General features: G+C 34.2%; 1 protein-coding gene across 6 annotated transcripts in view; it reads left to right on the top strand.

The window, feature by feature from the left end:
• Positions 1 to 26195, top strand: part of PAN3 (poly(A) specific ribonuclease subunit PAN3) — a 126766-nt gene that overhangs the window by 42721 nt on the left and 57850 nt on the right. For all 6 annotated transcript variants that reach the window (XM_087865222.1, XM_045797044.2, XM_045797043.2 and 3 more), the window contains one exon: positions 15625 to 15772. In XM_087865222.1, coding sequence (XP_087721348.1) covers positions 15625 to 15772 — 148 coding nt within the window. The remainder of the gene's footprint in view (positions 1 to 15624; positions 15773 to 26195) is intronic.

Below are 26195 nucleotides of genomic sequence, written 5' to 3'. Positions count from 1 at the left end.
TGATGTGGGGCTCGATCCCAGAATGCTGGGATCACGCCCTGAGCCAAAGACAGACGCTTAACCACTGCGCTACCCAGGCGCCCCTCTAATCCCTATTCTTTAAAATTCTGCAGTATCTTCCTCTTCTTTCCTTTTTAACACTACTGACGTAGTTTATACCCTAAGGGTATCTTCTGAATAATTTTTGTCAAATCTCTTCGGGATCTGTTTTACTTATCTGGGGTATTTCTCTAACCATCCACACTACTAAATTCTAATCAAATGGAAATCTTTTCATACCTCATATAATATGAAATACACTGTCATTTCTCTGTATCTTTGTATCTCTGTACTGTTGTTAACTGAGCCTGAAAAAAAAAAATCTTTCCTCCTTTTCCTTCAAGAGTTAACTCAAATACTACCTTCTCTGAATACTTGCCTGAAAGAAATTTTTTTTTTACTGTTTTTATAATACTTGGTGTTGTTTAAGAGTTATTTCATTATTTTATATTAAGTTCTTTACCTGTTTGCCTTTTCCCACTGGATTATAAATATTTGAGACTGAGCATGTATTTGTTACTATTTCTGTACCCTTAATGTATTTTATCTCTAAATGTTTCTGTTTAATTTCCTTTTATTAGGCTATATATGCAATTTGTGGTCATTTATTCTAATACTTTTATATATTTAAAAAACTTGATCATAGGTGCTGGAATTTATAGCCACTGTATTACTGTTGCTTAGTTTTATTATCACAACTGATTTAGAACAGAGGATAGTGATTTCTTTTGAAATGTTAGAGACTCTTCTATTTTTTTAAAACTCAAAGTTTAACATTGTCCAAGTATTCTTGATATTTTCTAATCTTCTGATCCTGGTAGTAGTCTTAATTACTTTTTGACACTATTGTCAAGTCACAGGGCTTCTCCATTTTATATTTTTCTCATGGTCTTAGCTCAGACACGAAGCAGATGGTAGATGGAAGGTCACCTGAGACTCCACATCAGTAGTACTTTATTTAACCTAAGTGTAAATTCTCTTTATCTTTCTTCAGTCTTTGCCTAGGTTGTTTACCCATTTCTCTGCCTGACCAATCTATATGTCAATTTCCAAATTTTTAATTTGTTGTATGATTATATAGTTCAGATACCATTGTTTAGGATTGAAATATTTTATCGCTTACCTTACAGAATTGTGAGGATTCAAACTTCCAATCACATAGTAGATATTAAATAAATTTCCATTCCGTCAATTTCACCTTATCACTCCTAAACTTGGTCTTTGTTTATATTTATTTAGGGTGCTATCAGTTATATTTAGATGTATAGGACATCATGGTGTGTGGGGATGTGTGTGTGTGTGTGTGTGTGTGTATGTATGTGTAGAATGAGATGGTGATGTTAATTATCTTTTAGGGGCTCACATTTTAATGCAAACTCTCTTGAATATTTTTAAAAATTAGTTTAAAAATGCCTTTTTTTTTTTTAAGGGATAACAGTGTGTTCTCATCTTTCTCATAAGAATTAGGTGTTAAGGGGTGCCTGAGTGGCTGTGTCAGTTAAGTGTCCGACTCTTGATTTCAGCTGGAGTTGTGCTCTCTCCATCAAGCCCCGTGTTGGCCCCCGCTCCCAGCAGAGGCTGCTTGAGGATTTTCTCTCTCCCTCTGCTCCTCCCCCTGCACGTGTGCTCTCTCTTCCTCTCTTTCAAATAAATAAATAAGTCTTAAAAAAAAGAATTAGGTGTTAACTGAAATAAAAGGATGGGAAATGCACGGCTTTGTTAACTTCTCAGGGTATTGCAGGTTAAGATTGGCCTAAAAGTAATGACATGTTAAATAAAATCATATTCATTTTGTCTCAGGCTTTTGGAAATAATGGGTTATAGATCATAAATTATTGGTGTTACTGTTGTTTTAGCTTACCCCCAGAGTGATGTAAATGAATGAGAATGATTGGACTGTTGGCTGTATTAGGAGATTTATATTTGTCAACATCTCGTTTGATGGCATTTGCCCTCCTTGTGGTCTGATTAAATGGCATTTCTTATAAGAAATATTTCGTTAGAAGACTGCTCACATTAAGATCTTTTAGCCCACAAATTCTCCTGTGAATTCTAGTTGCTCGTTAACTGGTACTTTTAAGATCCCAGGGAGGTTTTTGAGAATCATCAGATACATCTCAATCTTTAGTTACTTGCTGAGTTTTAGTGTTATTTCAGGTGATTTCTAGACTTTGGGCCGTAGAAGATGGGCTTATTTGGGCTTTAGAGTGGAATGAATTGGAATTTTATAAGGTTGAAACTTAAACTTTCTACTTAGGGTTCCTTAGGACTTTGAAGAGTTCTAGAACTGTCGGGCAGCTAAAATGGCGTTAGTATTTATGCACTGCTTTCTGACCCCAGACCCACGTCTTTTCTCCTTTGTAGCTGCTGTTCTAAGCCTTTAACACTCTGCTCCTACTCACCCCTTCTCTGTCACTCTTGAGTAAATGACTTGTGTACTTCACAGGAGGGAAAAAGGGCATGAGAATGAATTGTCTCATGTGGTAGCTTTCAACCTGTGGACAGCATTTTCTTTATTCATAACTTTTCTTCCTGTTTTTCCTCCTGTCTCAGACAAACGGTTGTTCCTTTACTATGTGCTTCAGAACCTCTTTATTCCCTCTAACAATTTATTCTGTTATTTATCCCTTTTCAGTTTTAGGCAATGTCTCCCTCAACAATGATTTATTCCTCCTAGCTTGTGAACATGCCATGTTTAATTTTCTTTTGCTCTGAGACCCCGGGAGTAAGGAATGCCACCTGAGAAAATGTTCTAGGGTCAGTATGTTTGGGAGACTGCGATAAAATTTGAGAAATGCTTACTACTTATTGTTGCTACATTTTTACCTTTAATTCATCCCTCAATTCTCATTGTTTTGCCCTTCGCTTTCACCGGTCTGTTGAAACTCCTAACGACCAAAAGTACCAGTTCTTACTCAATCTCTGATGCATTTGACATTGTTAATCATTCCTCTTTCTTTGAATTTAGCTCTTAGACTGTTCTTTATTTGTCTGTTTTGAGGACCTCTTGTTGCCTTGCCCTCAGGAACTCTCCCAAGCTCTGTCCTTCACTCTCTTCTTATTTATTCCACACAGTGCCCCTCAGGGATCTCAGGAGATCTTCATTACTTCAGCTACTCCCTATTCATAGTCGACTTAGGTATTTTTTTTTTATCCCCTCAGTCCTTTGCATTCACTTTGAATATGAGCTTCTTCAGAATGTCATCTATATGGCATAAGACTTTGGAAATTCATTGTCTAAAACGACATCACATCTTTTCCTTTAAACCTCATTCACACATGTCTATACACACTCATTCACAACTATATGTCTGCTGTCTGTCTTGATTATTGATATCACCCAGTTGTCTGACTTGTGAGTTTTTCTTGCCTCCTTCGTCTTCCTCATCTGTCACATCATTCAGCCACTAGGTTCTATCGATTGGACTACTTTGAAATTGTCTTCACTTTTAATATTACTGAGTTATAATTTAGGTCCATCTTCATTTCTTATCTGGATTGTTATTATTGCAAGACTGTTATCTGGTTTCCTGCCTCTGGTCTTAACTTTCAAACCACTGCCTGACTGATTATCTGATCTTGTTTTTTAGCTTTGTCATTAGAATAAAATTCAGATCTTTCAGATGGGTATCCAAGGCGTACCTGTTGATCTCTTTCCTGATAACTGCTGTAGACCTGGTGAACTATTTGTAGTACCAGGAAGAGTATCATGCTCTTTCTGCCCCTTCCTTTGAACATTGTCTTTGAACATTTGCTTTGCTTGCTGTGCCCTTTTCTCTGTCCTGACTCAGCAAACTTGTATTTTAGGGTTCATTTCGAGCATTTAGTCTTACGACCTAATTAGTCAGCATTAAGCATTTGTTCACCTTTCGCTAGCACTTATATTGCTCTAATTAATCTATATATAACCTGTCTTAAAGGATAACAGTATATGGCACACTGTAAATACTTAATATTTTTTGATATCTGGATGTTCTGAGCTCTTGGGATTGTGGAATTAGGTTCAGGGTACATTATACCTGTGAAATGCCCATCTGTGAGCTTCTAGAACACAGTGCCTATGTTTTATGGATTTTTTCTTCTCTGTAGTGCCTAGCACAGTGCCTAGCACAGTATCTTCTATGTATTAGCTGTTCAAATAATTGAATGAATGAACCTGGATTAGTGATTATCTGGCGATAAGAATATTTGGCCTGATGGTAGTCCTGAAATTTAATGCTTTGTGCAGGTTCTTAGCATTTTCTTTGGTACAGTTTAATGACAAAAAAAATGTCATTATGGAAAAATGTTTGAAAAATCTTAATATATCTTGAATCTTGTGACTGAATATGGCAGAGTTCTTGGTTAGAGAGAATGTAAGTAAATCTCTCTTACTGTGCAATGTGGCAAATAGGTTTTACTATTATATAGCTACGGGTAGAAACTGTGCATAGATATAGAAAATAGTTACAGCTATATAGTAATTCTTGCCTCTTTGGAATGCTGTGATGATCTCATTGTCCTGGACTACTCATTAACTGACCTGAATGGATATTTTTACTTTTTTTTAGGGAGAGTAATTTTTTCTAAGCTTTCTTAAGATAATTGGCATGTAAATAGGTAGAGTAATATTGAGAATGAGCTAGGTGAATGCCTCTATGACCATTAATGATTACTGCTATTGGGGAACTTGTGTAACATATAAATAACTTGCAAGTGGAAGAGGAGCAGTTCACCTGTTTTTTGTTTGAAAATGTCTTCTATCCACTGTACACAGATTTTGCTTTTTTATTATATACATTGATTCTATTGGTCTCAGTTTAAATATTTCATATTTTACGCAAATTCTTGTGTGTGAACACCATGCTGTTCATTGATGATGATATGCAAAGAAAAGGGAACTGTGTAAGTGACTTTATGATGAACAAATCAAACTTTCTTACAACTTTTTTGTAAAAATTATATATACTTAATAGAAAAAAATTCAAATACTATAGAGAAGTACAGGGAAGGAAGCAAAAATGTCTCCAGTTTCCTCACCACCCAGAGATGACGTCTCCCTTAACATTTTAGTGAGCATCTTTAGTTCGCATCCTTTTATATACATGTGCACACGTGCACACACATTTTCCCTCTTTCCCCTTCTTCCCTTTCTTTTAGGCATAAGTACACCATTTTACAGAAATAGCTATTTAGTGTAATTGCTGTATTGTAGCCTAATTTTTATTTTAACTTTACTCACTGGACCTCTTTCCATGGTAAATAAAAATATTAATTCACATGATTTTTAATGGCTACATGCTGTTTAAGGTACCAAAATCCACATGACTGAATCCCTACCAAGAGATATTTTAGTCACTTCCTTTTTTTTTAAATCATAAATTTAAAAAATACATGCAAAACTTAATTTTTTCTGCATACATGATTTTCTCTTTAGCTCTAGTTCTTACATATGGGAGTACTAGGGCAGCTTATTTTTCATTTTGATGCATCTTATCAAACTGTTCTCAAGAACAGCGTTTAGAGTATTACCTATTTATGACAAACTTTGTAAAGGATGGACTAATGAGTACTTTTTTTGGAAATTTATGTTTCCATAGTTTCAAGCTGTTATATATAATTACTTTTGCTGAGCTTATGAAAATTTTGCTGTTTAACTCTATCATAATATTAAGCTTATTACTAATTTTCACTTGTAAGTTCTGATGTACTGATGCTACTTTACTTTAAAGATAGTCAAATTATAAATAGGAGAACTTCTTTTAAAACAACACTGAAGTGTATCTCTTGGAAGCATTAGTAATCAACTTTCTTCCACAGTCTTCACCAATTCGATTCTGATTTATTTGGAAATCATATTTCCTCTATCAGAGTGTTTATCAGAGGGCCCAAATTGCTTCAGAGAAATTTTAAATTGAGTTAGTAGACTAATTTCACAGTAGTATTTTAGATGTTAACTTTTAACTTACAAGGTGAAATTTTGCTGGTCTTACACAGGTTAGTTTCTGAATAACCCAGAAGTTGAGTATATATTTTGATAATAAATTTTCAATTGACCATATTTGGATATGCTTGAAATAAGGGGAAATAACAACCCATTAAATTAAAAAAAATCTTGTAGAAATGTGAACTTGGAGGGTCTGGTTAGCTATTTAACTTCTCCTTTCCATTTCACCCTGTTCCTCTTTATTCTGTATTGCTTATGAACACTGAAGACCGGTAAAAATAGCTCTGAATAGGGCTGTTCTTTATGTCCTTGGGTCTCATCTTTTTATCCTTGGTAGATCATTTTATCAAGGCAAAATACTTGCTAATTCCTGCCTTTTTCCCTCATTACCAGTATCCCCTCTTTTACCTACCCAAATAATTCACTGTTCTTTGCTCTTGCCAGGAAACAGACAGATCTACAGACACACATACACCCCTTGGACATAAATCTTTTGAATTTGTCCCGCCTGGGCTCTTTTGTTAACTCCAAAGAGGAAAGAATAGTAAAGATGGTAGATTGGAGTTGGTTTTAGAAAAAAGTAGGTAAGGCTAAGATTAATACCAACATTTTATATCCTGTTTTTTCTTTTTAATTTGCTTAATTCAGTCAAGAACAGTGGAGACTTGATCTCTTCAGTCTAATTGGATTTCATCAGTAAAGTCATTAAACAGAACTTCCTCTTCTCTTCCGTTCTTCCCACTTTCCCTTCCTCTTTTTCCTCCTCTTCTTCCTTTTCTTTTTTTCTGCTTTTCTCTCTTACTCTCTTTAATCCTGGTTGAAAAATAGAAGATGGATTGGAGTTGAGCAAGATTGGAGTCTAGTTGGTCCATTGGGATGATGTTGTAGAAAACCTGAGTAGAGATGATGGTGGTGTAGACTAGGGCACTGATGGTGACAGAGGTAGAAATAGTTGAATTTGAGGGCACCTGGGTGGCTCGGTCCGTTAAGCGTCTGCCTGGCTCAGGTCATGATCCCAGGGTCATGGGATCGAATCCTGCATCAGCCTCCTTGCTCAGTGGGGAGCCTGCTTCTCCCTCTGCCTCTGGGATCTCTCTCTCTCTTTCTCAAATAAATAAATAAATAAATCTTAAAAAAAAAAGAAATAGTTGAATTTGAGAAATATTTAGGATGTAGAATAGATACCGTGATTTGATGCTTCAAAGATATCTGCATTGTCAAAAAGATAGTTAGTTGTGATATAATTTATCTGTTTAGGAAAGAGATATAGAAAGCACAACAAAACTTGAAAACACAGCTTAATAGGGAAGTGATAGATTTGCTCACAAATTGTTTGAAATGATAGTTGCAAAGCACCTCTTTGCCTAACCAAATGAGGAGTTAGCTAAATTTTATTTATTGATCAAATTAGGGATACCTAATGTTTTGAAAACATCACTACTAGGTTTGTTTTCTGGCCAAGGTGGAAGAATGGGTGTTGGACTTACCCTCCAGAAACAGCTTAAAAAACTGAACAAAGTATATGAAATAACAGTTTTCAAGACATTAGATATCAGACAGTGGAGGACAGTCATCCCTGATAGATGAGGAACAAAGGTGAGCCTAGCTTACTGCTTGGAGGGAGTTTCAAGGCCTGGTGCATGGAGTGGGAAGTCAGGTGGAGCCTGGTGATGTATTAAATTGAGGATACCAAACTGGAGGTTCACAGAAGGTTATAGTTCACAAGAAAAAATAGTGATGAGAAGAGAGTTCATAAAAAGGAACTTTAGACACTTGCAAAGTTACTGTTGAGTCTTCAGCTGAGTACTGATCAGAGGGTATGAGTGAGGAGGCTACTTGAGCTGGAAGAAGAAATTCCAAAAAGGATCACAGGAAATAATTCTCAGAGTTCATACAAGACCAACTATAGTTTCTGTTCTCACCAGGCAACATGGAAAACATCATGATTTATGAAGCACCAGTAAGGTAATGGGAAGTCTTTTGCCTAGTAGTAGGCCCAAATTATTGTCTTAAAATAAGTGCTGCCCTGGCCCTTCCTAATGGAGTTTAAAAACAAGACCCGAAGGATCAGAGTACTTTTTAAACAGTTTATGATGGAGAACAAAGCTCAAGATTTTTTATAGTAATATTAAAAAAAATACCCAATACCCAACAAGATAAAAGTAACAATATTTAGGCATCTAATCAAAAATTAGTAGACATGCAAAGACTACTTGTTGTGAGTCTTAAATTATTTTGAAATAATTTTTTTAAAAAGCAAAATAAGCACTTCTTTCAAACATACAAGAGTTGAAGGATTCACCATCAGCAGATATTGAAGGAAGTATTTCAGGCAGAAGGAAAACAAAAGCCTATGGAAATCAGGATCTATACAAAGAAATGAAGAACACTGGAAACAGATACTACAGGAGTAAATATAAGAAAGTTTCCCCCTAATTTAAGTCTCTGAAAAATACTGTTCAAAGCAAGAATAGTAACAATCTCTTACTAGGTTTATAATATAATAGATTTAAAACATGTGATGACAATAGCATAAATTCAGGGTGAGTAGAAATGGAAGTATACTATTGTAAGCGTACTACACTATATGTGAAGTAGTTTAAGACTGGATGATAGTTGGTGTTAGGGACTGAATTGTGTCTCCCCTAAATACATGTTTAAGCCCTAACCCTTAATGTGACTGTATTTGGAAATAGGGCCTTTAAGGAAATAATTAAGGTGAAATGTGGTCATAAGGATGGGGCCCTAATCCAAAATGACTGATGTCCTTAGAAGACAAAGAAATACCAGCAGTGCATGGGCATACAGAAAAGGTCTGTTGCTGTGAGGGCACAGCAAGAGTTTGCTGTCTGCAAGCCAAGGAGAGAGGCCTCAGGGGAAACTACCTCTGCTGGCACCTTGCTCCTAGACTCTCACCTTCTAGAAATGTGAGAAAGTAAATTTCTTTTGTTTAAGCCACTCAGTAAATGGTATTTTGTTATGACCCTAGCAGACTAAGATAGTTGGTGATAAGTTAAATATATACATTATAAAACCTAAGGCAGCCACTGTAATAACACAACAGAGGGCGATAGCAATAAGCTGAGTGAAGAAATAAAAAGAAAATTTAAAAAATCAGTTAATTCCAGAGGAAGGCAGGAAAAGGAAAAGGGGAACAAAGAACAAATAGAAAAAAAGAGCAGCAAGATAGTAGATAGTTTGGAATCTTACCATATTAATAGTTACATTAAATGTAAATAGCCTAAATGTCCCAATAAGAAGGCAGAGATTTTCAGATTTATTTAAAAAACAAAAGAGTAAGATCCAACTATATGAAACTGATAAAAACCCCACTTTAAACATAAAGACAAAAATAGGTTTAAAGTTATAGCATGCACTAGTCAGAAAAGACGTGTGTGTATTACTAGTATCATATACCACATATAATATGTATACCATATATATAGTTAGCATAATTATATTGTAATATACTACTGCATATTATCAGTCTATACATTGTGTGTGTGTGTGTATGTATGTATGTATACTATATATATATATATATATATATATATTCTAGATAGCTATATCTATGAACTCATAAAGATAAGTTTCATGTCCTAATCTCTGGAACTTGTGTATTCTACCTTATTTAGAAAAAGAGTCTTTACAGATGTAATTAAGTTAAGGATTTGGAGATATCTTTCTGAATTATTTTAAGTGGGCCCAGAACAATGGGGCAAGTGTCCTGGTAAGACAGAGGCAGAGTACACACAGGAGAAGGTGATGTGAGGACAGAGACAGCAACAAGTGATGTGGTACAAGCCAAGGAATCTCAGAGAATGCTGGCAGTTACCAGAAGCTAGGAGAGAAGCGTGGAATGGATTCTCAAGGGAAGCAGCAACAACTTGATTTTGGACTTCTGGCATCCAAAAAACAGAAGAGTGTACGTTTCTGTTGTTTTAAGCCATCAAGTTTGTGGTAATTTGTTACCGGGAAACTGGTACATATGTACTAGCAACAAATAATAATACATTGAAATTTTAAAATTACGTAATTTATGATAATATCAGAAATACACAATAGGGATCAATCTGACAAAGGTCTGAGGACCTGTGATTGAAAACTTTGTAACATTCCTGAGAGGAATTAAAGAAGACCTAAATAAATGGAGACATATATCATGTTCATGGATCTGAAGACTCACGAATGTTAAGATATTGATTCTTACCAAATTGATCTGTAGATTTGTGTAATCTCAAATAAGTAGTTGATTTTCAGCAAAGTAGCAAAGGCTATTCAGTGGAGGAAAAATGATCTGTTCAGCAAACAGTGCTGGAATAATTGAGTATATGAAAAAAAATATTAGACCCATACCTCACACTATAAAATTAACTCAGAGTGGAACTTAGACCTACATGTAAAACATGAAACCACAAAACTTACAGAAGAAAACAGATAGTATCTGTGACCTTTGGTTAGGCAGGTATTTCTTAGATGCAACACCAAATACATGACCCTTAAACATTTTATAAACTGCACTTCATCAAAATTTAAGAACTTCATGGGGCGCCTGGGTGGCACACGGTTAAGCATCTGCCTTCTGCTCAGGGCGTGATCCTAGCGTTCTGGGATCGAGCCCCACATCAGGCTCCTCCGCTATGAGCCTGCTTCTTCCTCTCCCACTCCCCCTGCTTGTGTTCCCTCTCTCGCTGGCTGTCTCTATCTCTGTCGAATAAATAAATAAAATCTTTAAAAAAAAAAATTTAAGAACTTCAGTTCTTTGAAAGATACTGTTAAGACAGTGAAAAAACAAATTATAGACCTGGAGAAAATATTTGTATATCATATATCTGACAAAGGACTTCTATCCCAAACTGTCAAAATTCCACAGTGAAAAACAAATCCAGTAAAAGTGTGCAGAAGTGTGAATAGACATTTCACGATAGAAGACCCAGAGTGGCAAGTAATTCATTTGGGAAATGCAAAATAAAACCATATTGAGCTACCACACACCTATTAAAATGTCTAAAATATAGAAGTCCAACCAAAGCACATGTCCCTGAGTACATAGAGCAACTTGATCTCTCTACAGAGTGCTGGTGGACATATTAAAATAGTACAGCCACTTTGTAAAACAGCTTATCAGTTTTTTAAAAGGGTTATATATACACATACCATGTATCCAAGCCATTCACTACTGTGTATTTTTCCAAGAGTAACGAAACATATCCACACAAAGACTTGTACATGAATGTTCTTTGCACCTCTGTTTTTAATAGCCAAAAACTGGAAACAACCTTTGCCCATCGGAGGAAAAGATAAACAAGTTGTGGTATATTGATGTTATTGAATGTTAGTCAGTAAAGGAATGCAATATTGATAAGAGGCAGTGACATGGATGAATCTTAATGTTGCCAAGTGAAAGAAGCTAGGCAAAACCAGCACATAAATATGTATGTAAGACTCATTCATATTATTCTAGAAAATGCAGATTAATCTATAGTGACAGAAGGTTGATCTGTAGTTGCCTCAAGACCAAAGTAGGGGAATAGAGAGGAATGGGAGGGAGGGATTTAAAAGAAGCTTGTGGCAACTTTTTGTCATAATGGATATATTCATTATCTTGATTTTGGGTAATGGTTTCTTGGTTGTCTACCTATGACCAGAATTATCAAAGTTCACATTTTAAATATGTGTGGCTTATTTGTGTGTCAGTTGTATCTAAATAAAGCTGTTAAGAAAAAGTTAGGTCATGTTTCATTCAGAGAGTAGAAAGATTACTGATAGCAACTTAAGCCCTTAAGACAAGAAAGTAAATTGAGCTCATTTTAAGGAGCTGTACCATGTAATGTATTTAATAGGTTTTATGGGTTTATTATGTGATTTTTAAAAACCTGAACAATACTCAAGAACATTAGTGGTTTCTCAGTCATATGTTAACTTCAGACAACTTTGTTTTTCTTACAGACCTTTTTGACGTATTTGCAGAGAAATACTACATAAGACTTTGTGTTCTATTTTCATTTAATATAAACTTCCTTTTTTCCTACTGAATTTGAAAAACATTTAATGGTTGTATTTTTTATTTTGTTGCACTTTAAATTAGTCCCTTAATTTATGGGACTAGTTTATTGTGGTCTTAAATAAGTGTTCTGTTTGTAGTGAAGTCCAGCAGAGTGTTGAGTACTGAATTTTACTTTAAAAGTAACAGTTTCCATGGAATCATGTAATAGTAGAAAAGCATAAAATTGTGTTAAACCTTAGTTAGAAACCTCATCAGAAAATCACTTCATTTGTTAAAAAAACCCTATCGGATAGGAAATACTCTTATCATTTTGGTTGGGTGAGATGTCTACATTGAAATGTTAATTATTTATTTTAAGTATAATAACAGTGACAACAGTACTTTTTAAACTAAATGTTAGGACTCTTGATTTAGTCTATTTCTGTTCAGAGAGTATAGGTAGGGATCATAGCTAAATGTTGGGGGATGGTGTCAATTTATAAAAAGTACTTGGTTGTTTTTGGCATGCTTGTTGTGTAAATTTAAGTGTATGAGAACCTGGAATTCTGTTTTTGTTGATAAATTCTCCCAAAGTGAATGTCTGTTACTTGACTTGAATAAACATTGATTTTTTTTTTCAAACACGCATTTAGAGCTATTTAGGGAATGCTGAAAATTAGGATTTAAAATATAAATACTAGAATAGAAATTGGAATTATGAATATAAATATAATTACCTGTATATGAAATAACAAATATAATACTATAGGAGCATATACTAGATAGTTATGTAAGAATTATGAAAATCGTAGGGCAGGAGTAACAAAACTTTTTATTCCATTCTCTCTAGGGGTGTTGAAATTAGAAAGTTTATACAACCCGAGTCTTTTGAGTGTTCTTTCTAGATGTAACCTTCACCTCCTAAAGCTAAAAGAAATTGTTTACTTTCTGATGAACAGTTATTTCTTTTAATGTGATATACTAGCTTTAGTTAACTAGTTTTGCCATATTTTTAAAAACATTATTCTTTTTAGCATGTTTAAAGGTGTGTGCATATACTATTTTGTTACTTTATAAAGCCCGTATTTCTATTTTTAACCAAAAAATTAAGGTCATTTTAAGAATGCATCTTTTAATTGTAGTTATTATTTTAACTAATTGTATTATAAAAAGTATTCTCATCATTATAATAATTGTTAATTATTACTTTAAATATTTTTGATGGTTCTCTAATCTGGCTGGATAATATAAAAATTTATATTACCTGTTAATAATAGCTCTACTCTCTTATTCCTAGATTTTGTTTTGTGTTATACTTAAATCCTGTGTAATTGTTTTTTGTGCAATTTAAATCCATTTACTTTTTCTCTAATCTCAAATATTCAGGGTTGAGTAAAATAAACTCCTAAACCATCCCCTCAAGGAAAATGCTTTGCCATCTTAAATCAGGAAAGAGAAAGGAGGGAGGATTTTTAGGCTTTTCTTTTCACTTCTTAATTAAAACTCGCTGTTGGGTAGGTTTTTTGCATCTTTGGTTGTTGAATCTGTAAAGGTTTAGTGTGTAAATTTTCATAGTTAAACATTAATTTTAATAACTTCTAATAAATTTGGAGTCTCTTTAAAATTTATCATAATGACATTTTACATATGATTTGTTTGGAAATGGTGGAATAGACTTTTCCCTCCTTTTTCTCCTTTATAGGATCCTTTAGAAGTAGGCTTTCAAATTAATTTAAAATAGATTTAATTTAGAGTAGCTCAGCTTTAAAATCAGTCTGTTATTCACAGTCATAAGATATAACTGATGTGGAAAATGAGTAATGCCTAATTCTCAGGAATATGCTACTAAAATTTTTTGTATACACGTATAATTCTCTTTGTCTAAATTTGCTGTCTCTTAGTAATCTTGTAGTCCTGAAGTCTCCATCTCTCCTAGGCTGTCTGGACTCTTACCAAGATACTGATTACTTTTATCTTGATTCTCATCTTTTAAGATAGATTTAAGATTAACTGAAATACATTGGTTTAGCTCTGAAGTGATCCTGTTAGTAGCCATTTGTTCCCTTAGAACTGGGGATTAGTATATCAGTAAAATGCATGGACTAATTTTTCTAGAAAATTTTCCAGAAATTAAGGAATTAACCATACTTTTATAAAACATACCACTATTTTTGAAAACTTTAGAATTTGAGAGGTTTAAAATACACACACACACACACACACACACACATACACACACACGCGTGCGCACACACAGGAAAGTGATAGAAGAGGATTTTTTTTTTCTCTTTGGAAACCATATTTTGGATCAGGCCTGGGTTTTTTTTTTTCTTCAGAATTTCATGTCTTAGATGTGACAGCTAAAGAGATTTCATTCTTTAGTATATTTTAATTAAGTCCAGATTAACGTTTCTTCTACATTTTATTAACTTTGTATTTAACATTAGCTGGCATGTAATTGGTAAATTCTCACTTGTTGTAGAGTTTAAATTTAGGTCAGCCTGTTGACTTATAATCTTCAAAATCTAATCATTTGAACTCTAATTTAGCAGTGTAGAGCGGTGTTCATATTGAATTAGGGAAGTTCTTGTGTTGTACAGGAATTAGTCCATCTTCTTATTTTCGGCCTTCTGTGGAAATGCATTTTTACATTCTAATGATAGGTCCTAAAAGACTTTTAAGTGATTAAATGCTTTGCATCATGATTCAGTGTTTTAAACTTAGTTTATATGTATGCATAGACTGTGGGCTGAAGTGTGAACCATTACTAAATTATCTCCTTGGCTGACCATTTGAAAGTTCAATTGACATGGTATCATTAACATTAAGAGTGATTGAATCTTTATTCTTAGGTATTTAGAATGTAAAATGGTCACCATTTCAGAAAAATTTAGGATATTTATTTGTTCATGTTGACAAAATACAAGCCATTTATGAATGATATGCAGTCTCATAATGTTACAGTAGTGCTTAAAGCCTAAAGTACTATGCCACTTGAATATATAAAATGTTGTGGCATACGTAGTACAACTGTGAAGAAAATTTTTCCCCATGTAATCTCATAGTAAAATACCTTAAATATAACAGAAGTGACATGTGATACTTGTGGGCATTGAAAGCATTGGGGCCTCTTTTAGGTTTTTCTTATATCTTGATTCCTCCCACCTTTTCCTTGTTTTTAAATGTTTTTCTTGTCTTTACTCTCTGTTACTTAAATACATGGTACCATATTGGGGAAATGTCTTAAGTGTTTTAAAAAAGGGAAGTGATTAATTTTGGAATAAAGGCACTTTTGACCTTTATCCTGGTAGAAGTGGTTTAAAGATATTAAACTTGAAACTTGTTGCTCAGTTTTGAGGTAGTCTCAACCTCCCAGTTCTCTAAAATGTGTTAGAATAGTTTGGTAATGATGCATATTTGACAATCAAGGCAAATTTTACATGTTTCTGGGGTTAAATTCTACAAATGAAACGATTAAAATCTTCAAATTTGATTAAAAAATTTCCTTCAAGAAATTTAATTATACCACTCCAAAATATGGAAACTAAAAACACTGTAAATCATTTTGATAAAATATTTTACTCAGTAAATCATTGTGCAGTAATGCCTAGTAGATTCAATGTCTTTTTTGGGCTTAAAGTGTGTTAACTTACTATATTTGATTTTTAAATAGACACCAAATCCTACTGCAAGCGAGTTTATTCCTAAAGGAGGATCAACCTCCAGGCTGAGTAACGTGTCCCAGTCAAATATGTCTGCCTTCTCTCAAGTGTTCTCTCACCCATCCATGGGAAGTCCTGCTGCTGCTGGATTAGCACCAGGTAAGTTGAGTAACTGTTTCCAGTGAGTTCCAGATGTCAAATCTGTAAGCACTATTTGCTATTAGTTTATCAGAACTGAAGTTGTATACTTGAAGGATTCACATTTGGACACATTATGAGTTTTATGTTCTCACAGTTTTGGTACCATAGATCAAATGTATAGCTGAAAATTTTAAAATAAAATTTAAATATGAACAAAAATTATATATAAGCATGTTTAAAAGCACAAAAATAAATTTAAAGTAGAAAATGGTTTATTAGAAAAAATATCTACTTGGACCTTAGTATTTCCCTATTTTTTTCAAGTGAATAATAATGCTGTTTCACTCAAAAACTTCTATAAAAGCATTGGAAATAGAATATTGATATGTATATATGCTTCAGAGTCTTCCTTTTATAGTAAGTTTCTAAAAAAATAATTCTGTGTCATTCTAAATACAAGTTTAGATGTATTGCCTTTCAGGTGTTTGATTATAAATCTGTAGTAGTAATTTTAAATTGGCTAAAGTATTATAAACAATAATACGAAAGAAATGTATTTAGGGGTCACCAAGGTAGAGAAAATAGTACTTTTCAATCATTTTTTTCCCCAAGTTTACCCATAATGGCAGAAGAATTTGAATAAATGCACTTACATCCCAGAGGTCCTGAGGTATAGTTCAATGTGACCCTTCCAGAATCCTATTTTCTTTGAAGTCCTCTCTTTTATCTTAAAAACTCATGCAAATTTTGCATTCTATTCCATATATAAACATTTATTTTAATATAAAAATATGAAAAATTTCCTAAATAACATCACCCATCCCTATTGCTGTGTACCTTAATTAGAAAACTAAGGTGTGGAGAATTATGTTGAACTTAGAGTGAGTGCAGGGTAGGTTATCTTGTCTCTATAAACTGTTTTGAGTTACATGATTATGTTTCTAGAACCTGTACTGGATAATCATTACTTAGTCTTGAATGTTTCAAAAAATAGAAATTGGATGCCATTGAAGCCAAAAGGTCTACCTAGATCAGTCTGGAGCTAATATTGCCTCCAGAGCTTAACTCAGTTAGTAAGAATCATCGGTTTTGATACTAATATCGAAATCAAGGATCTTTGTGAGATAAAGAATGAGAGTAGTACTGATAACTTCATGGAACAGATATCTGGTTTAGTATATAAAGTTTCAAGTGTACTTAGAGGCGGAATAACCTTGTGTTGTCAAGGATTTTATCAATGCCTCCTTCTGCCTTTTTCCTTCTTGCTGTCTTCCTTCCCACTCAATCTCCCCTTCCCTTTTGGTCCCTTCCCACTCTCCTGTCTACTTATCTTCTACTTTGGCTCTTTTCAGGTTCAGTTAAATTTGTAAATATTTTCCCTTCTTCCCTAGAGAGCAGTGTCAGAATTGAATATCCCTGGTAGCCTAAAAGTTTTACTTGTAAGTAATACGCTACTATGATTTTTGTCCCATTGAGGTGTGTTCACATTGTTTACATAAGCATAATCTACATGTCAGCTATACATCTAAAATTTCTTAGAGATTGTCCAGACTTCGGAGCAGTGTTTATAAAGCACCCACAAGCATGGTATCCATATGCCAATCAGAAAACTTCGGCTCTATGAAGTACCATTTTATTTTGGCCTAACAACACATCTTCACTTGTTTCAAAAGTAATTATTTTGTTCACATCTTTGATCAGATTAGTTCAAGCTTGCCATTAAAAAAAAAAAAACTTTTTTTAAATATTGAAGGAGTTAAAAATGTCAAAGGAAGTTTTAGATCTTGAAAACAGAAAATTTATTAATGCTTCATTACTTCTTTAAGCTCTTCAGTAGGTGGGTAGGTCGATGTTTCATTGTGTGTAGGTAGATGTTTCATTGGTCTCAGTTGGGTATCAACAACCTAAATTTAGGTTGAAATTAATTAATATAAAACATTAAATTAGCTGAGAAACTATTCTTCTATATAGCTCTAACATTAAAATGGTCACTTTATTTTCTATTAATGAAAGTAATTACTATCTGGAACCATTGGTAATAGGTCAGTATACATATTAAATGTATTCCTGAATACCTATTATTTAAAAATTGTTCTTCATTCAAATGAAAATCAACTAATAAGCTAAAGTATTTTCCACAGATATTGGAGTGATGAATGGTTTTGCATTTATTATTTCTTCATATTTTCTCCTTTTAGTTAATGGCTTAGCACTTTCTGGAGATGAACAAAGAGAAAAAAAATTAAGTCTCCCTTCAGTGTCTTTCATCACTTCTTACCCACAATTTTTTTTTTCCCCCAAGGCCTGGGAAAGGTTTTTGGTATTTCCACTTTAAAGTTGTAGAATCAAAAAGGTGGTAGAGTTTATTTACCTACTTTAGTGGTGATTTAATTTATCTTTAATGCTTCTTGTCTACTGTAGATATAACCTATTGATAATTTTCAGTTTATGAAGTTTCATTTTCTCTTTTTTTATTTCTGTTTTAGAAATTTTTGCCCTTGAAAATATGTCAAATGCCATTTTTCTAAAAAAAAAAAGAAAAAAATATTTTGGCACTCAGATGTAACCTAGAGTAATGTCATTTTTATTATATATATAAAAATACATATTTAAATATACGTTTTGACCAAAAATGTGAAAATATTTCAGTAAAATTAAGTAGATAATTAGATTTTGAATTTCCTCAAATTACAAGGAATTAAAAGCATGCCTATAGATTCTGAGTGAATCCCGAGTGAAAGTTTCTTCTTTAAAATGTGTTCTTACCACTTTTAAACCTGATTTGCATTTTTTAAAAAGCTTTAATATAGGAAGTAAAACTTTACATAAAAGGTATTTCAATTTATTCATAGCTAATTTGGTTTTAGAGGTATTTAAATTATTAAAAACATGCAGCACATGTTAAGTTTCCATTGAATTGTACACACAGCCATTTTCTTCTACTTTAGGAAGTCAAGGATCTATAGGTTTCGTGGTTTTATGCACATTTAACCTAAGAACAGTAGCTTGCTATGTTCTAAGTATCTGCTATAAATAGTTACAGGAGTATTTGGGGTATGGCACGCAACTTGGACTTCATGGTCTTTGAGAACCCCTATAGTTATATGCACATTCTTTATTTGTAAACATGCACTTTTCTCTGGTCATAGCGTGTATTACCTTCTTGGAGATTCACAGACTTCGGAAAGTTAAGAACCACTGGCTTAACACACACTTAGCAAATTTATTTCCAGAATGTGTTTTAGTAAGAATGTTTTGAAAGTAACAGATAAAAGATCTATTTTTCTAGTAGCTCTTGCTTCAGGTGAAGTGTTTGAATAGATCTTTAGAAATGAAAATATGACCACAATAAGTATATGAAATGATAGCTTATGCCTTAATTTTTTGTGCCATGAAAACTCATTTTATCATGAGAACTAATTGTTGAACGGTTTTTTTAATCAGAATTTTTCCTAAGAGTATTTTGGCTTGGTAGTAGACTTAGTAGACTAAGTCTTTCTGTACTTTAATTACCTCAGTATTAACCATAGTCCGTTTGAAAGTGACTTTAAGAGCGGTAGCAATGGGAGCATACATTTCGAGGGAGTTTACTGATTTATTTGGTGGTTTAATGCAGAGTTGTGACTCAGGATTTGAGCAACTCTTGTTCTGCTTGATTGTGTGTGGATACTTGGGAGGGGCAGAGAGGGTTTTTGAATTTGAAAATGCCATCATTAATTCATAAATGAGAAAGAGAGCCAAACGTGACTTGCAGTATTTTCAAAAATTCATTTTTTTATGATGAGGATGGTGTAGATTTTTGGACCATTAGCCAAATTTTAATTTAAGTTATTATGGCAAATCTCAGATGATTGATTTGGGGAGAAGCGTTTAATTATTATACTACACTTACCATTATTAAACAGTTGTATTCATTTGTTATAAATTTTATGGTCTAGAAAATTCTAAAGAAAATACAGTTTTAGATCCAGTTTTTTGAAATAATCATTTCTTATATATTCTTGAAGGTGCCGAATTGATGGGTAAAATTAGCTAATATTATTTATTTTTTGGCTTGGGCAAGGTGTGGGGAAAAAGGGACAGGAAAGTAAAAGGGGAAATTAATACTTTTTTGTCATTCTTGTTCTAAAATGTTAAAATATTAAACTTCATATATATATAATTTTATGTATACATGTCAAATGGTGCTACTTAAAAATATTTATTTCTGTAATGTTGAGAAGTTTGAGTAAGGAGATTTTTTTTTAGTTTTAAAGTTCTGTGCTAAAAAATAATAAAGTTCTGTGATTCATTAGCTCTGTGGCATTTCATATCATAGGCAAGAAATGGAGGCTTAATTAATTTCATTTGCATAATAGTTTATGGAATAATCTGATACTGGTCATTGATCTAGGTGGAACTTTTTGGAGTCGACGTAATTGAGCCTTGTGCCAGTTTAGAGGTGACATTCCTAACAGTTTATCATCTAGCTTCTTCTTAGTAATAAGGAATTCATTAGCTAAGCAGGGTATCTCAGTGTACATTTTAAGTTTGAATAAAAAAGAAAATTATATCTTTTGCTGAACTAAACTCTGTCTTGTCTGTCTCTTATCCACTGGTCCTAGTTCTTTCTCTTTGTGTTGAATGGAATAAATCAATCTTTTCCGCATGATAGCCCTTTCAGATATTTTCTTTTTTGGACAAGTTGTACGTATGTGTATGTCCATATAACTGATCTATTTGTATGACAGGAAAACAAGGGAGAGGGCAAATTGGGATATGTTGTTAAAATTAACAAATCATATAGGTCAGAAATCATGAACTCCTCCAAGTCATTATGGTTGGAACACTACTGTGAATAAATCAAGTGCACAGACGCGTCTACCCTGCTAGCTGTATTACTATTCTGATATCCAGCTAAGGAGCGTACGCACCTGTGGGAAAGTAGGAAACTCTGCTAATAGGTTGAAGCTGTGATCTTGCCGATGATGAATATCTAAGTTCATATTTACAATTTTACTGTGTGTCTTAGGTCCAGCATTATAATCACTGAAGGCTTATAAAAACTTCATAATCTATCATTTTAGATTATTTTATGTTTTGCTCAGTGGTCTATTTACTGAAAATAAAATTATAAAAAATATTTAATTCTTAAACATCACCATATTTAATAGGATGTTACTCTAAGTAGATTTTCCTATAATTATTTTCTCAAAGTCTACTGTTAAATGAATTCTGTGGGTCAACCCAGTCAAGAAATTCTACCATGAGTTTATTTTGATATTTCAGTCTGAATTGATTTCTCTGAATTATTTTTAATCTTAATAGCAGTAGAGGTAGTCTAGCATTAACATATTCTTCTTTGTTTAAAAATATTAAACTAGATTTCCTAAGCATGTTATCAATTCCCTAAGAAGAACCATGTCATTCTTATCTAGCACAAACTTAGGCATATAGATGGTGCCTTGTAAGTGCTTACTCATTTAAGCTTCATATTTGTCTTGGGAAAAAAATGTTTTAATTGGTCAGTATCTCTTAAATACAGTGAATTTTAATGATTTCATGAACATCTTTGAAAACTTCTAAAAACTGCCAGTGTTCAAGAGACTATAGATATTAATAGTCATATAAGAGCAGAAATGTGCCATGAAAGTTTGACTATATCAGAACTAGAGTCACTTTGTTTCTTGAAGTGCTAAAACATTCTTAAAACCAGTGAAAATATTTGTAAGTATTATTTTTAAGTTGCATGTTTCCATTTTTTGTAACTACTTTGTTTTTCAGGTATATTCTGCAGAATCACTCAATTCCAGGTTTTCTAGTTGGGGAGTACTTTCTACATTAAAAAATGAAATAAAAATTTATAGTTAAGATCAGGGGTCTCAGGTTTTTGTGAAGAGGACCTTCTCATTGCCCTGTAATGTTAAGCTCGTCCTAGATGGAGACTGCTCTTTGTATGCATGTATATGGATACAGATGGTGCTGTCCCAGGGCAGATTACCTAACAGTAGAACTGTAGAGCCATAACCGGGTTGGGAATGCCTGTGGGCCTGTATTCCCTTCCCAGTTGGGAATTTCAGGAAACTGAGGCGAGACGTTAATGGCGCAGAGGGGGATGTGGCTGCTGCAGCTGGCTTGGAGACCTGTCAGGTAAGGCTTAATAGCTACCAGTAGATATTGTTCTACTGGTTGGGGAATCCCTGGTTAATACATCCTGTTAGGTTTTAGAATTCCTATTGTGGACTTCCTGTTTAAATCTCATGTATTGGCTAACTCGTCCCTTACCTGTGGGGTAGGGGCTGGATGGGAGCGGGTAGGGGTTCCCTTCCACTGTAAGTTCAGTGATCTTCTCCTACAGCAACATCTCCTGCTGCTCTTTGGCTGCTTTCATTGGAGCATGACTCGATTGCCTTTGAAACATGGTGTTAGTTATTATAAAGTAGCTGTGTGGTTTTTTGGCACACCCTTTGATCCCTGTGTTTTGGCACCTTCGTTTCTGTAAGAAGATAATATTCGATGATTCTAAAAGTCTTTCTAATGTAGAATTCTACTGTTTTGTGATACGTTGCTCTGTAGGAGATAGGTACACTAAAAAGAGGCAGAAATGAGCACAGTGATTAGAGAGAGGTAGCAAAAGGAGAGTTTGATTTTCGTACTAGACTTAAAAGGGACTTTAAAAAGTATTGGACTTCCTTGACATTGTGTAAATGGAAAATCCCACCAAGGCTGTCATAGGTGGACATGAGGGGAGTTTTGTTTCAGCAATATAAGATTAGCATGTGGGGTAAATCAGAGTGTTGTAGTGGTTCTAGATGAAATGAGGCAGAGAGAGCATGTATTAGTTAAATGCCCAAGAACATTCCTGATTTCTAGCTGGTTGTAGAGAGTTGGGAGTTAGCTTCTCCCCCTTTCCTCCCCCCCCTTTTTTTTAAAAGATTTTATTTATTTATTTGACAGAGAGACAGCCAACGAGAGAGGGAACCACAAGCATGGGGAGTGGGAGAGGAAGAAGCAGGCTCCCAGTGAAGGAGCCTGATGTGGGGCTTGATCCCAGGACTCTGGGATCACGCCCTGAGCCGAAGGCAGACGCCCAATGACTGAGCCAGCCAGGTGCTCCCCCCCCCCTTTCCTTCCCCTTTAAGTCAAATAAGTTGAGAGCCAGGATCATTTCTTTTTTATCCTTTTGGCTCAGTGTTGCCTGGTGCATTGTATGTACTCAGTGAGGGGGAGAGGCTGTGAATAAAATTACTGGGTTGTGTGTTACATGTTTAGTTAGTGGTGGTCCTCTAAATCTATAGGAATGGCATGAATGGTGGCAGCCTCTTCCTTTTTTTTTTAATTTTAATTTTTTTATAATTTATTTTTTAATTTAAATTCAGTTAACATATAATGTATTATTTGTTTCAGGGGTACAGGTCTGTGATTCATCAGTCTTGTATAATACCCAGTGCTCATTACAACATGTACCCTCCCCAGTGTGTATCACCACGTTACCCCATCCCCTCACCCCCCCTCCCCTCCAGCAGCCTCTTCTATATGTTTTGAATTTTCCCTGATTCTTCTTAGCTTGACTAGTCAAATTCATATATGAAAGTCACCTGTTTTCTTAACTCTTTTTTGCCTTTCAGTGTGCAGTCTGAGTAGAGCATGTGGGAAGGGTCTTAGAAAAGGAGAGGAATTAGAGATATATCTATTTTAAAACCCCTAGTGCACATAGGCTTGTAAAGCCTAAACATGAATACTGGCAAACAATCAAATGTGGTCTGCATGTTTATGGTGATAATGTTTTGTTCTGGATTTTTTAGTCATGACTGTCTTATACAATGAGATATTTTCTTATGATTTCATAAATATCTTCCTGTATTTTAGATGTGGTTTCCAGATTTTAGATTGGTATTCCTGTAAGTAATAACTAATAACTAATAGTCCCTTTGGGGTTTTTGTACCTTAAAGAAAACAGTACAGATCAATAGGATATTAGCGTAATTCTTGTCCCCAGACTTCTCCTTAGGCTGTAGTTACTGTGGATTGTAGTCTTATTGCCCATTGTTTGTGATGTGGTGGTAGGCTAACCTGCTGAAACAGACAGATCCAAACTGTAAGGGCTTCTTCACATGACACTTATTTCTTGCTTTTGTAATAGTCCAGGGCAGATACTTAGGTTGTCTGAGATGCTCTTTTCCATGTAATCAGTTAGGGACCCAGATCAGGTGGTTTCTGGGCATCTCTCCAGGCAACTGGAAGAGAAGGAGCATCAGTGAGGTGTTGGTATGGACAAGCCTGGAAATTGTCTGGTGTCCAGTGAGGACTGTCCATCAGAATATGAACTTCGATTTTTTTAAGCAGTTAGGTTACATTTGCCAGTCTTCTTTGGATGCAAAATTTTAACCGTTGATCCTGGTTATCTCATGTATATACATTTTGGGGCACTATCTTATTTGCATCTTTGGTATCCAAAGAAATTGACAAAGAAGCTATAATAATTGATTTATTTAGGATCACAGGAAATAGAGGTTTTCAGCATACTTGAGTTTTTATTTATTTACTTTTTTTTTTCTTCTTTTTTTTGGAGAGGTAGAGCGCAAGCACATGCGAGTTGCGGGGAGAGGCAGAGGGAGAGGGAAAAAGAGAGAAACTTAAGCAGTCTTCCCCATTCAATATGGAGCCTAATGTGGAGGTTGATCTCATGACCCTGAGATTACAATCTGAACCTAAATCAAGAGTCGGAGTCGGATGCCCACCCTACTGATCTACCTAGGTGCTCTGCTTGATTTTTTTTAAATAACAGAAGCTTTATGGCTTTAATTGTCAAAACTTGAGATTTTCAGCAGTTTTTTGTAGATTTCCAAAATTTGTAGTACTCTGTCGCTTAAGATAAAATAGAATCGTTTTTTGGTGACTCAAGCTCAGCTTTTCCCCAGGGATCATATTGAACCAGAATCTAATTGATACCTTTTAGGTATCAGAGTTTGTAGAGCAGTTTGTTTCAAGTTATATAATTACTTAGATTCTATACCCTTTCCATTGTCTTCTCACCCCAGTATGTTAGATTATAACACCTTGAAGTTAAGGCCTTTTTCTCTTGCTCTCTGAATCTGTTAAAGTGCTGCTGAATGGACATACTCAGGCAGGTTTATTTGAACCCTTTTACCGAGTTCTTACTGGCTCTTTATCGGTGACTGTGTTGTGCTGTTAGTATTCCTGCCTTTAGGACAGTGGTTCTCAAATTTGAGAGTCCATCACAATCACCTGGAGTGCTTGTTAAAACCCAAACTTCCTGGGTTCCATCCCCAGAGTTCCTGATTTCCTAGGTTTGGGTGAGCCGGAAGATTTACTATTCTAATTTGTTTCCAGGTGTTGCTGGTAAGATTGCTTTCCCTAGGAAGCTGTTTTGAGACCCCACTGTTCTTAGTGCTCTATGCTCTCTTGTTTTCCCTTTTTTCTTATAACCCCTTTCTTTTCCTCCTCCTAATCTGCTGAAGGCTGAGAACACAAACACATTTTTTAATACTTTTTTTTTTTTCAAATAAGAAAAAGGCTTTGAGTTAAGGACTTGAATTGTTGCCTGTAAATAAGGTACATGGACTTTAAATTATCCTTCGAGACTAGTTTTTTTCTAGTTCATGGCTATGTTCTGGATAACTGAAGTGATCAGATTAAGTATCCATTGAATTACTTGTTACAAGGGTCACTGAAGCTCATTCAAGATCATAAGTACAATTAAAAATGTACTGGGCAATGGGGATTTCTTCCGCCTTAGTAATGGTAATGGGGCAAAAATAGTGTAAGTTAATTATTGTAATACATTTAATAAAACGATGTCTGTTCTGGCGCCTATTAAGGACCATGGCTCTTTAAAATTTAAACCCCATGGTTCTTGAATCAGTAATCAAATACCTTTTGTTTACATGTTACATTTTAATATGTATGCTTTAAAGTTTTTATGTAGAGGTCAACTAAATTGTTAGAGAAATAAGAGAATTATTTATTGATTCTATCACAACATTTTCTTGAAGTCAAACTTCAATTTTTGTTTTAATTTTGGTATTAGCTTTTATTCATTGGAAAGAAATCTAAAGTTAAAATTAATATTAACCTTACGTTATTTTTGTGAATATCTATTATTTTTTGTAATCAGACACACTTGTCTTGGAGTAAGTTTGTTTATAAACAGTGCAAACGTAATTTGTCACTATGAATGAAGAACACCATTTACTCATAAATATTCATTACCACTTGAGAAGCAAAAAATGGTTCTTTTGATCTAGAAGAGTTAGTTTTGTTATGAAATACCTGTCCTCCTCCCATTTTGTTTTGACCCTTTGTTTAAATAATATAAAGGTTATGATTTGAAAGATTGCCACCACTGTAGAGGCTAGGAAAGATCCTGCCATTTCAGGCCATTAGTCCAAGTTTGGGGACCGGCAGGTCACTGTTAATGTTTCTTTAAATATTGTGATCA

The sequence above is a fragment of the Ursus americanus genome, chromosome 10, assembly GCF_024610735.1.
Source record: "Ursus americanus isolate L20-20 chromosome 10, mUrsAme1.1.p, whole genome shotgun sequence".
Classification (NCBI taxonomy): domain Eukaryota; kingdom Metazoa; phylum Chordata; class Mammalia; order Carnivora; family Ursidae; genus Ursus; species Ursus americanus.
The sequence above is the reverse complement of the archived record's forward strand: the minus strand, read 5'-3'. Positions and strand labels throughout refer to the sequence as shown.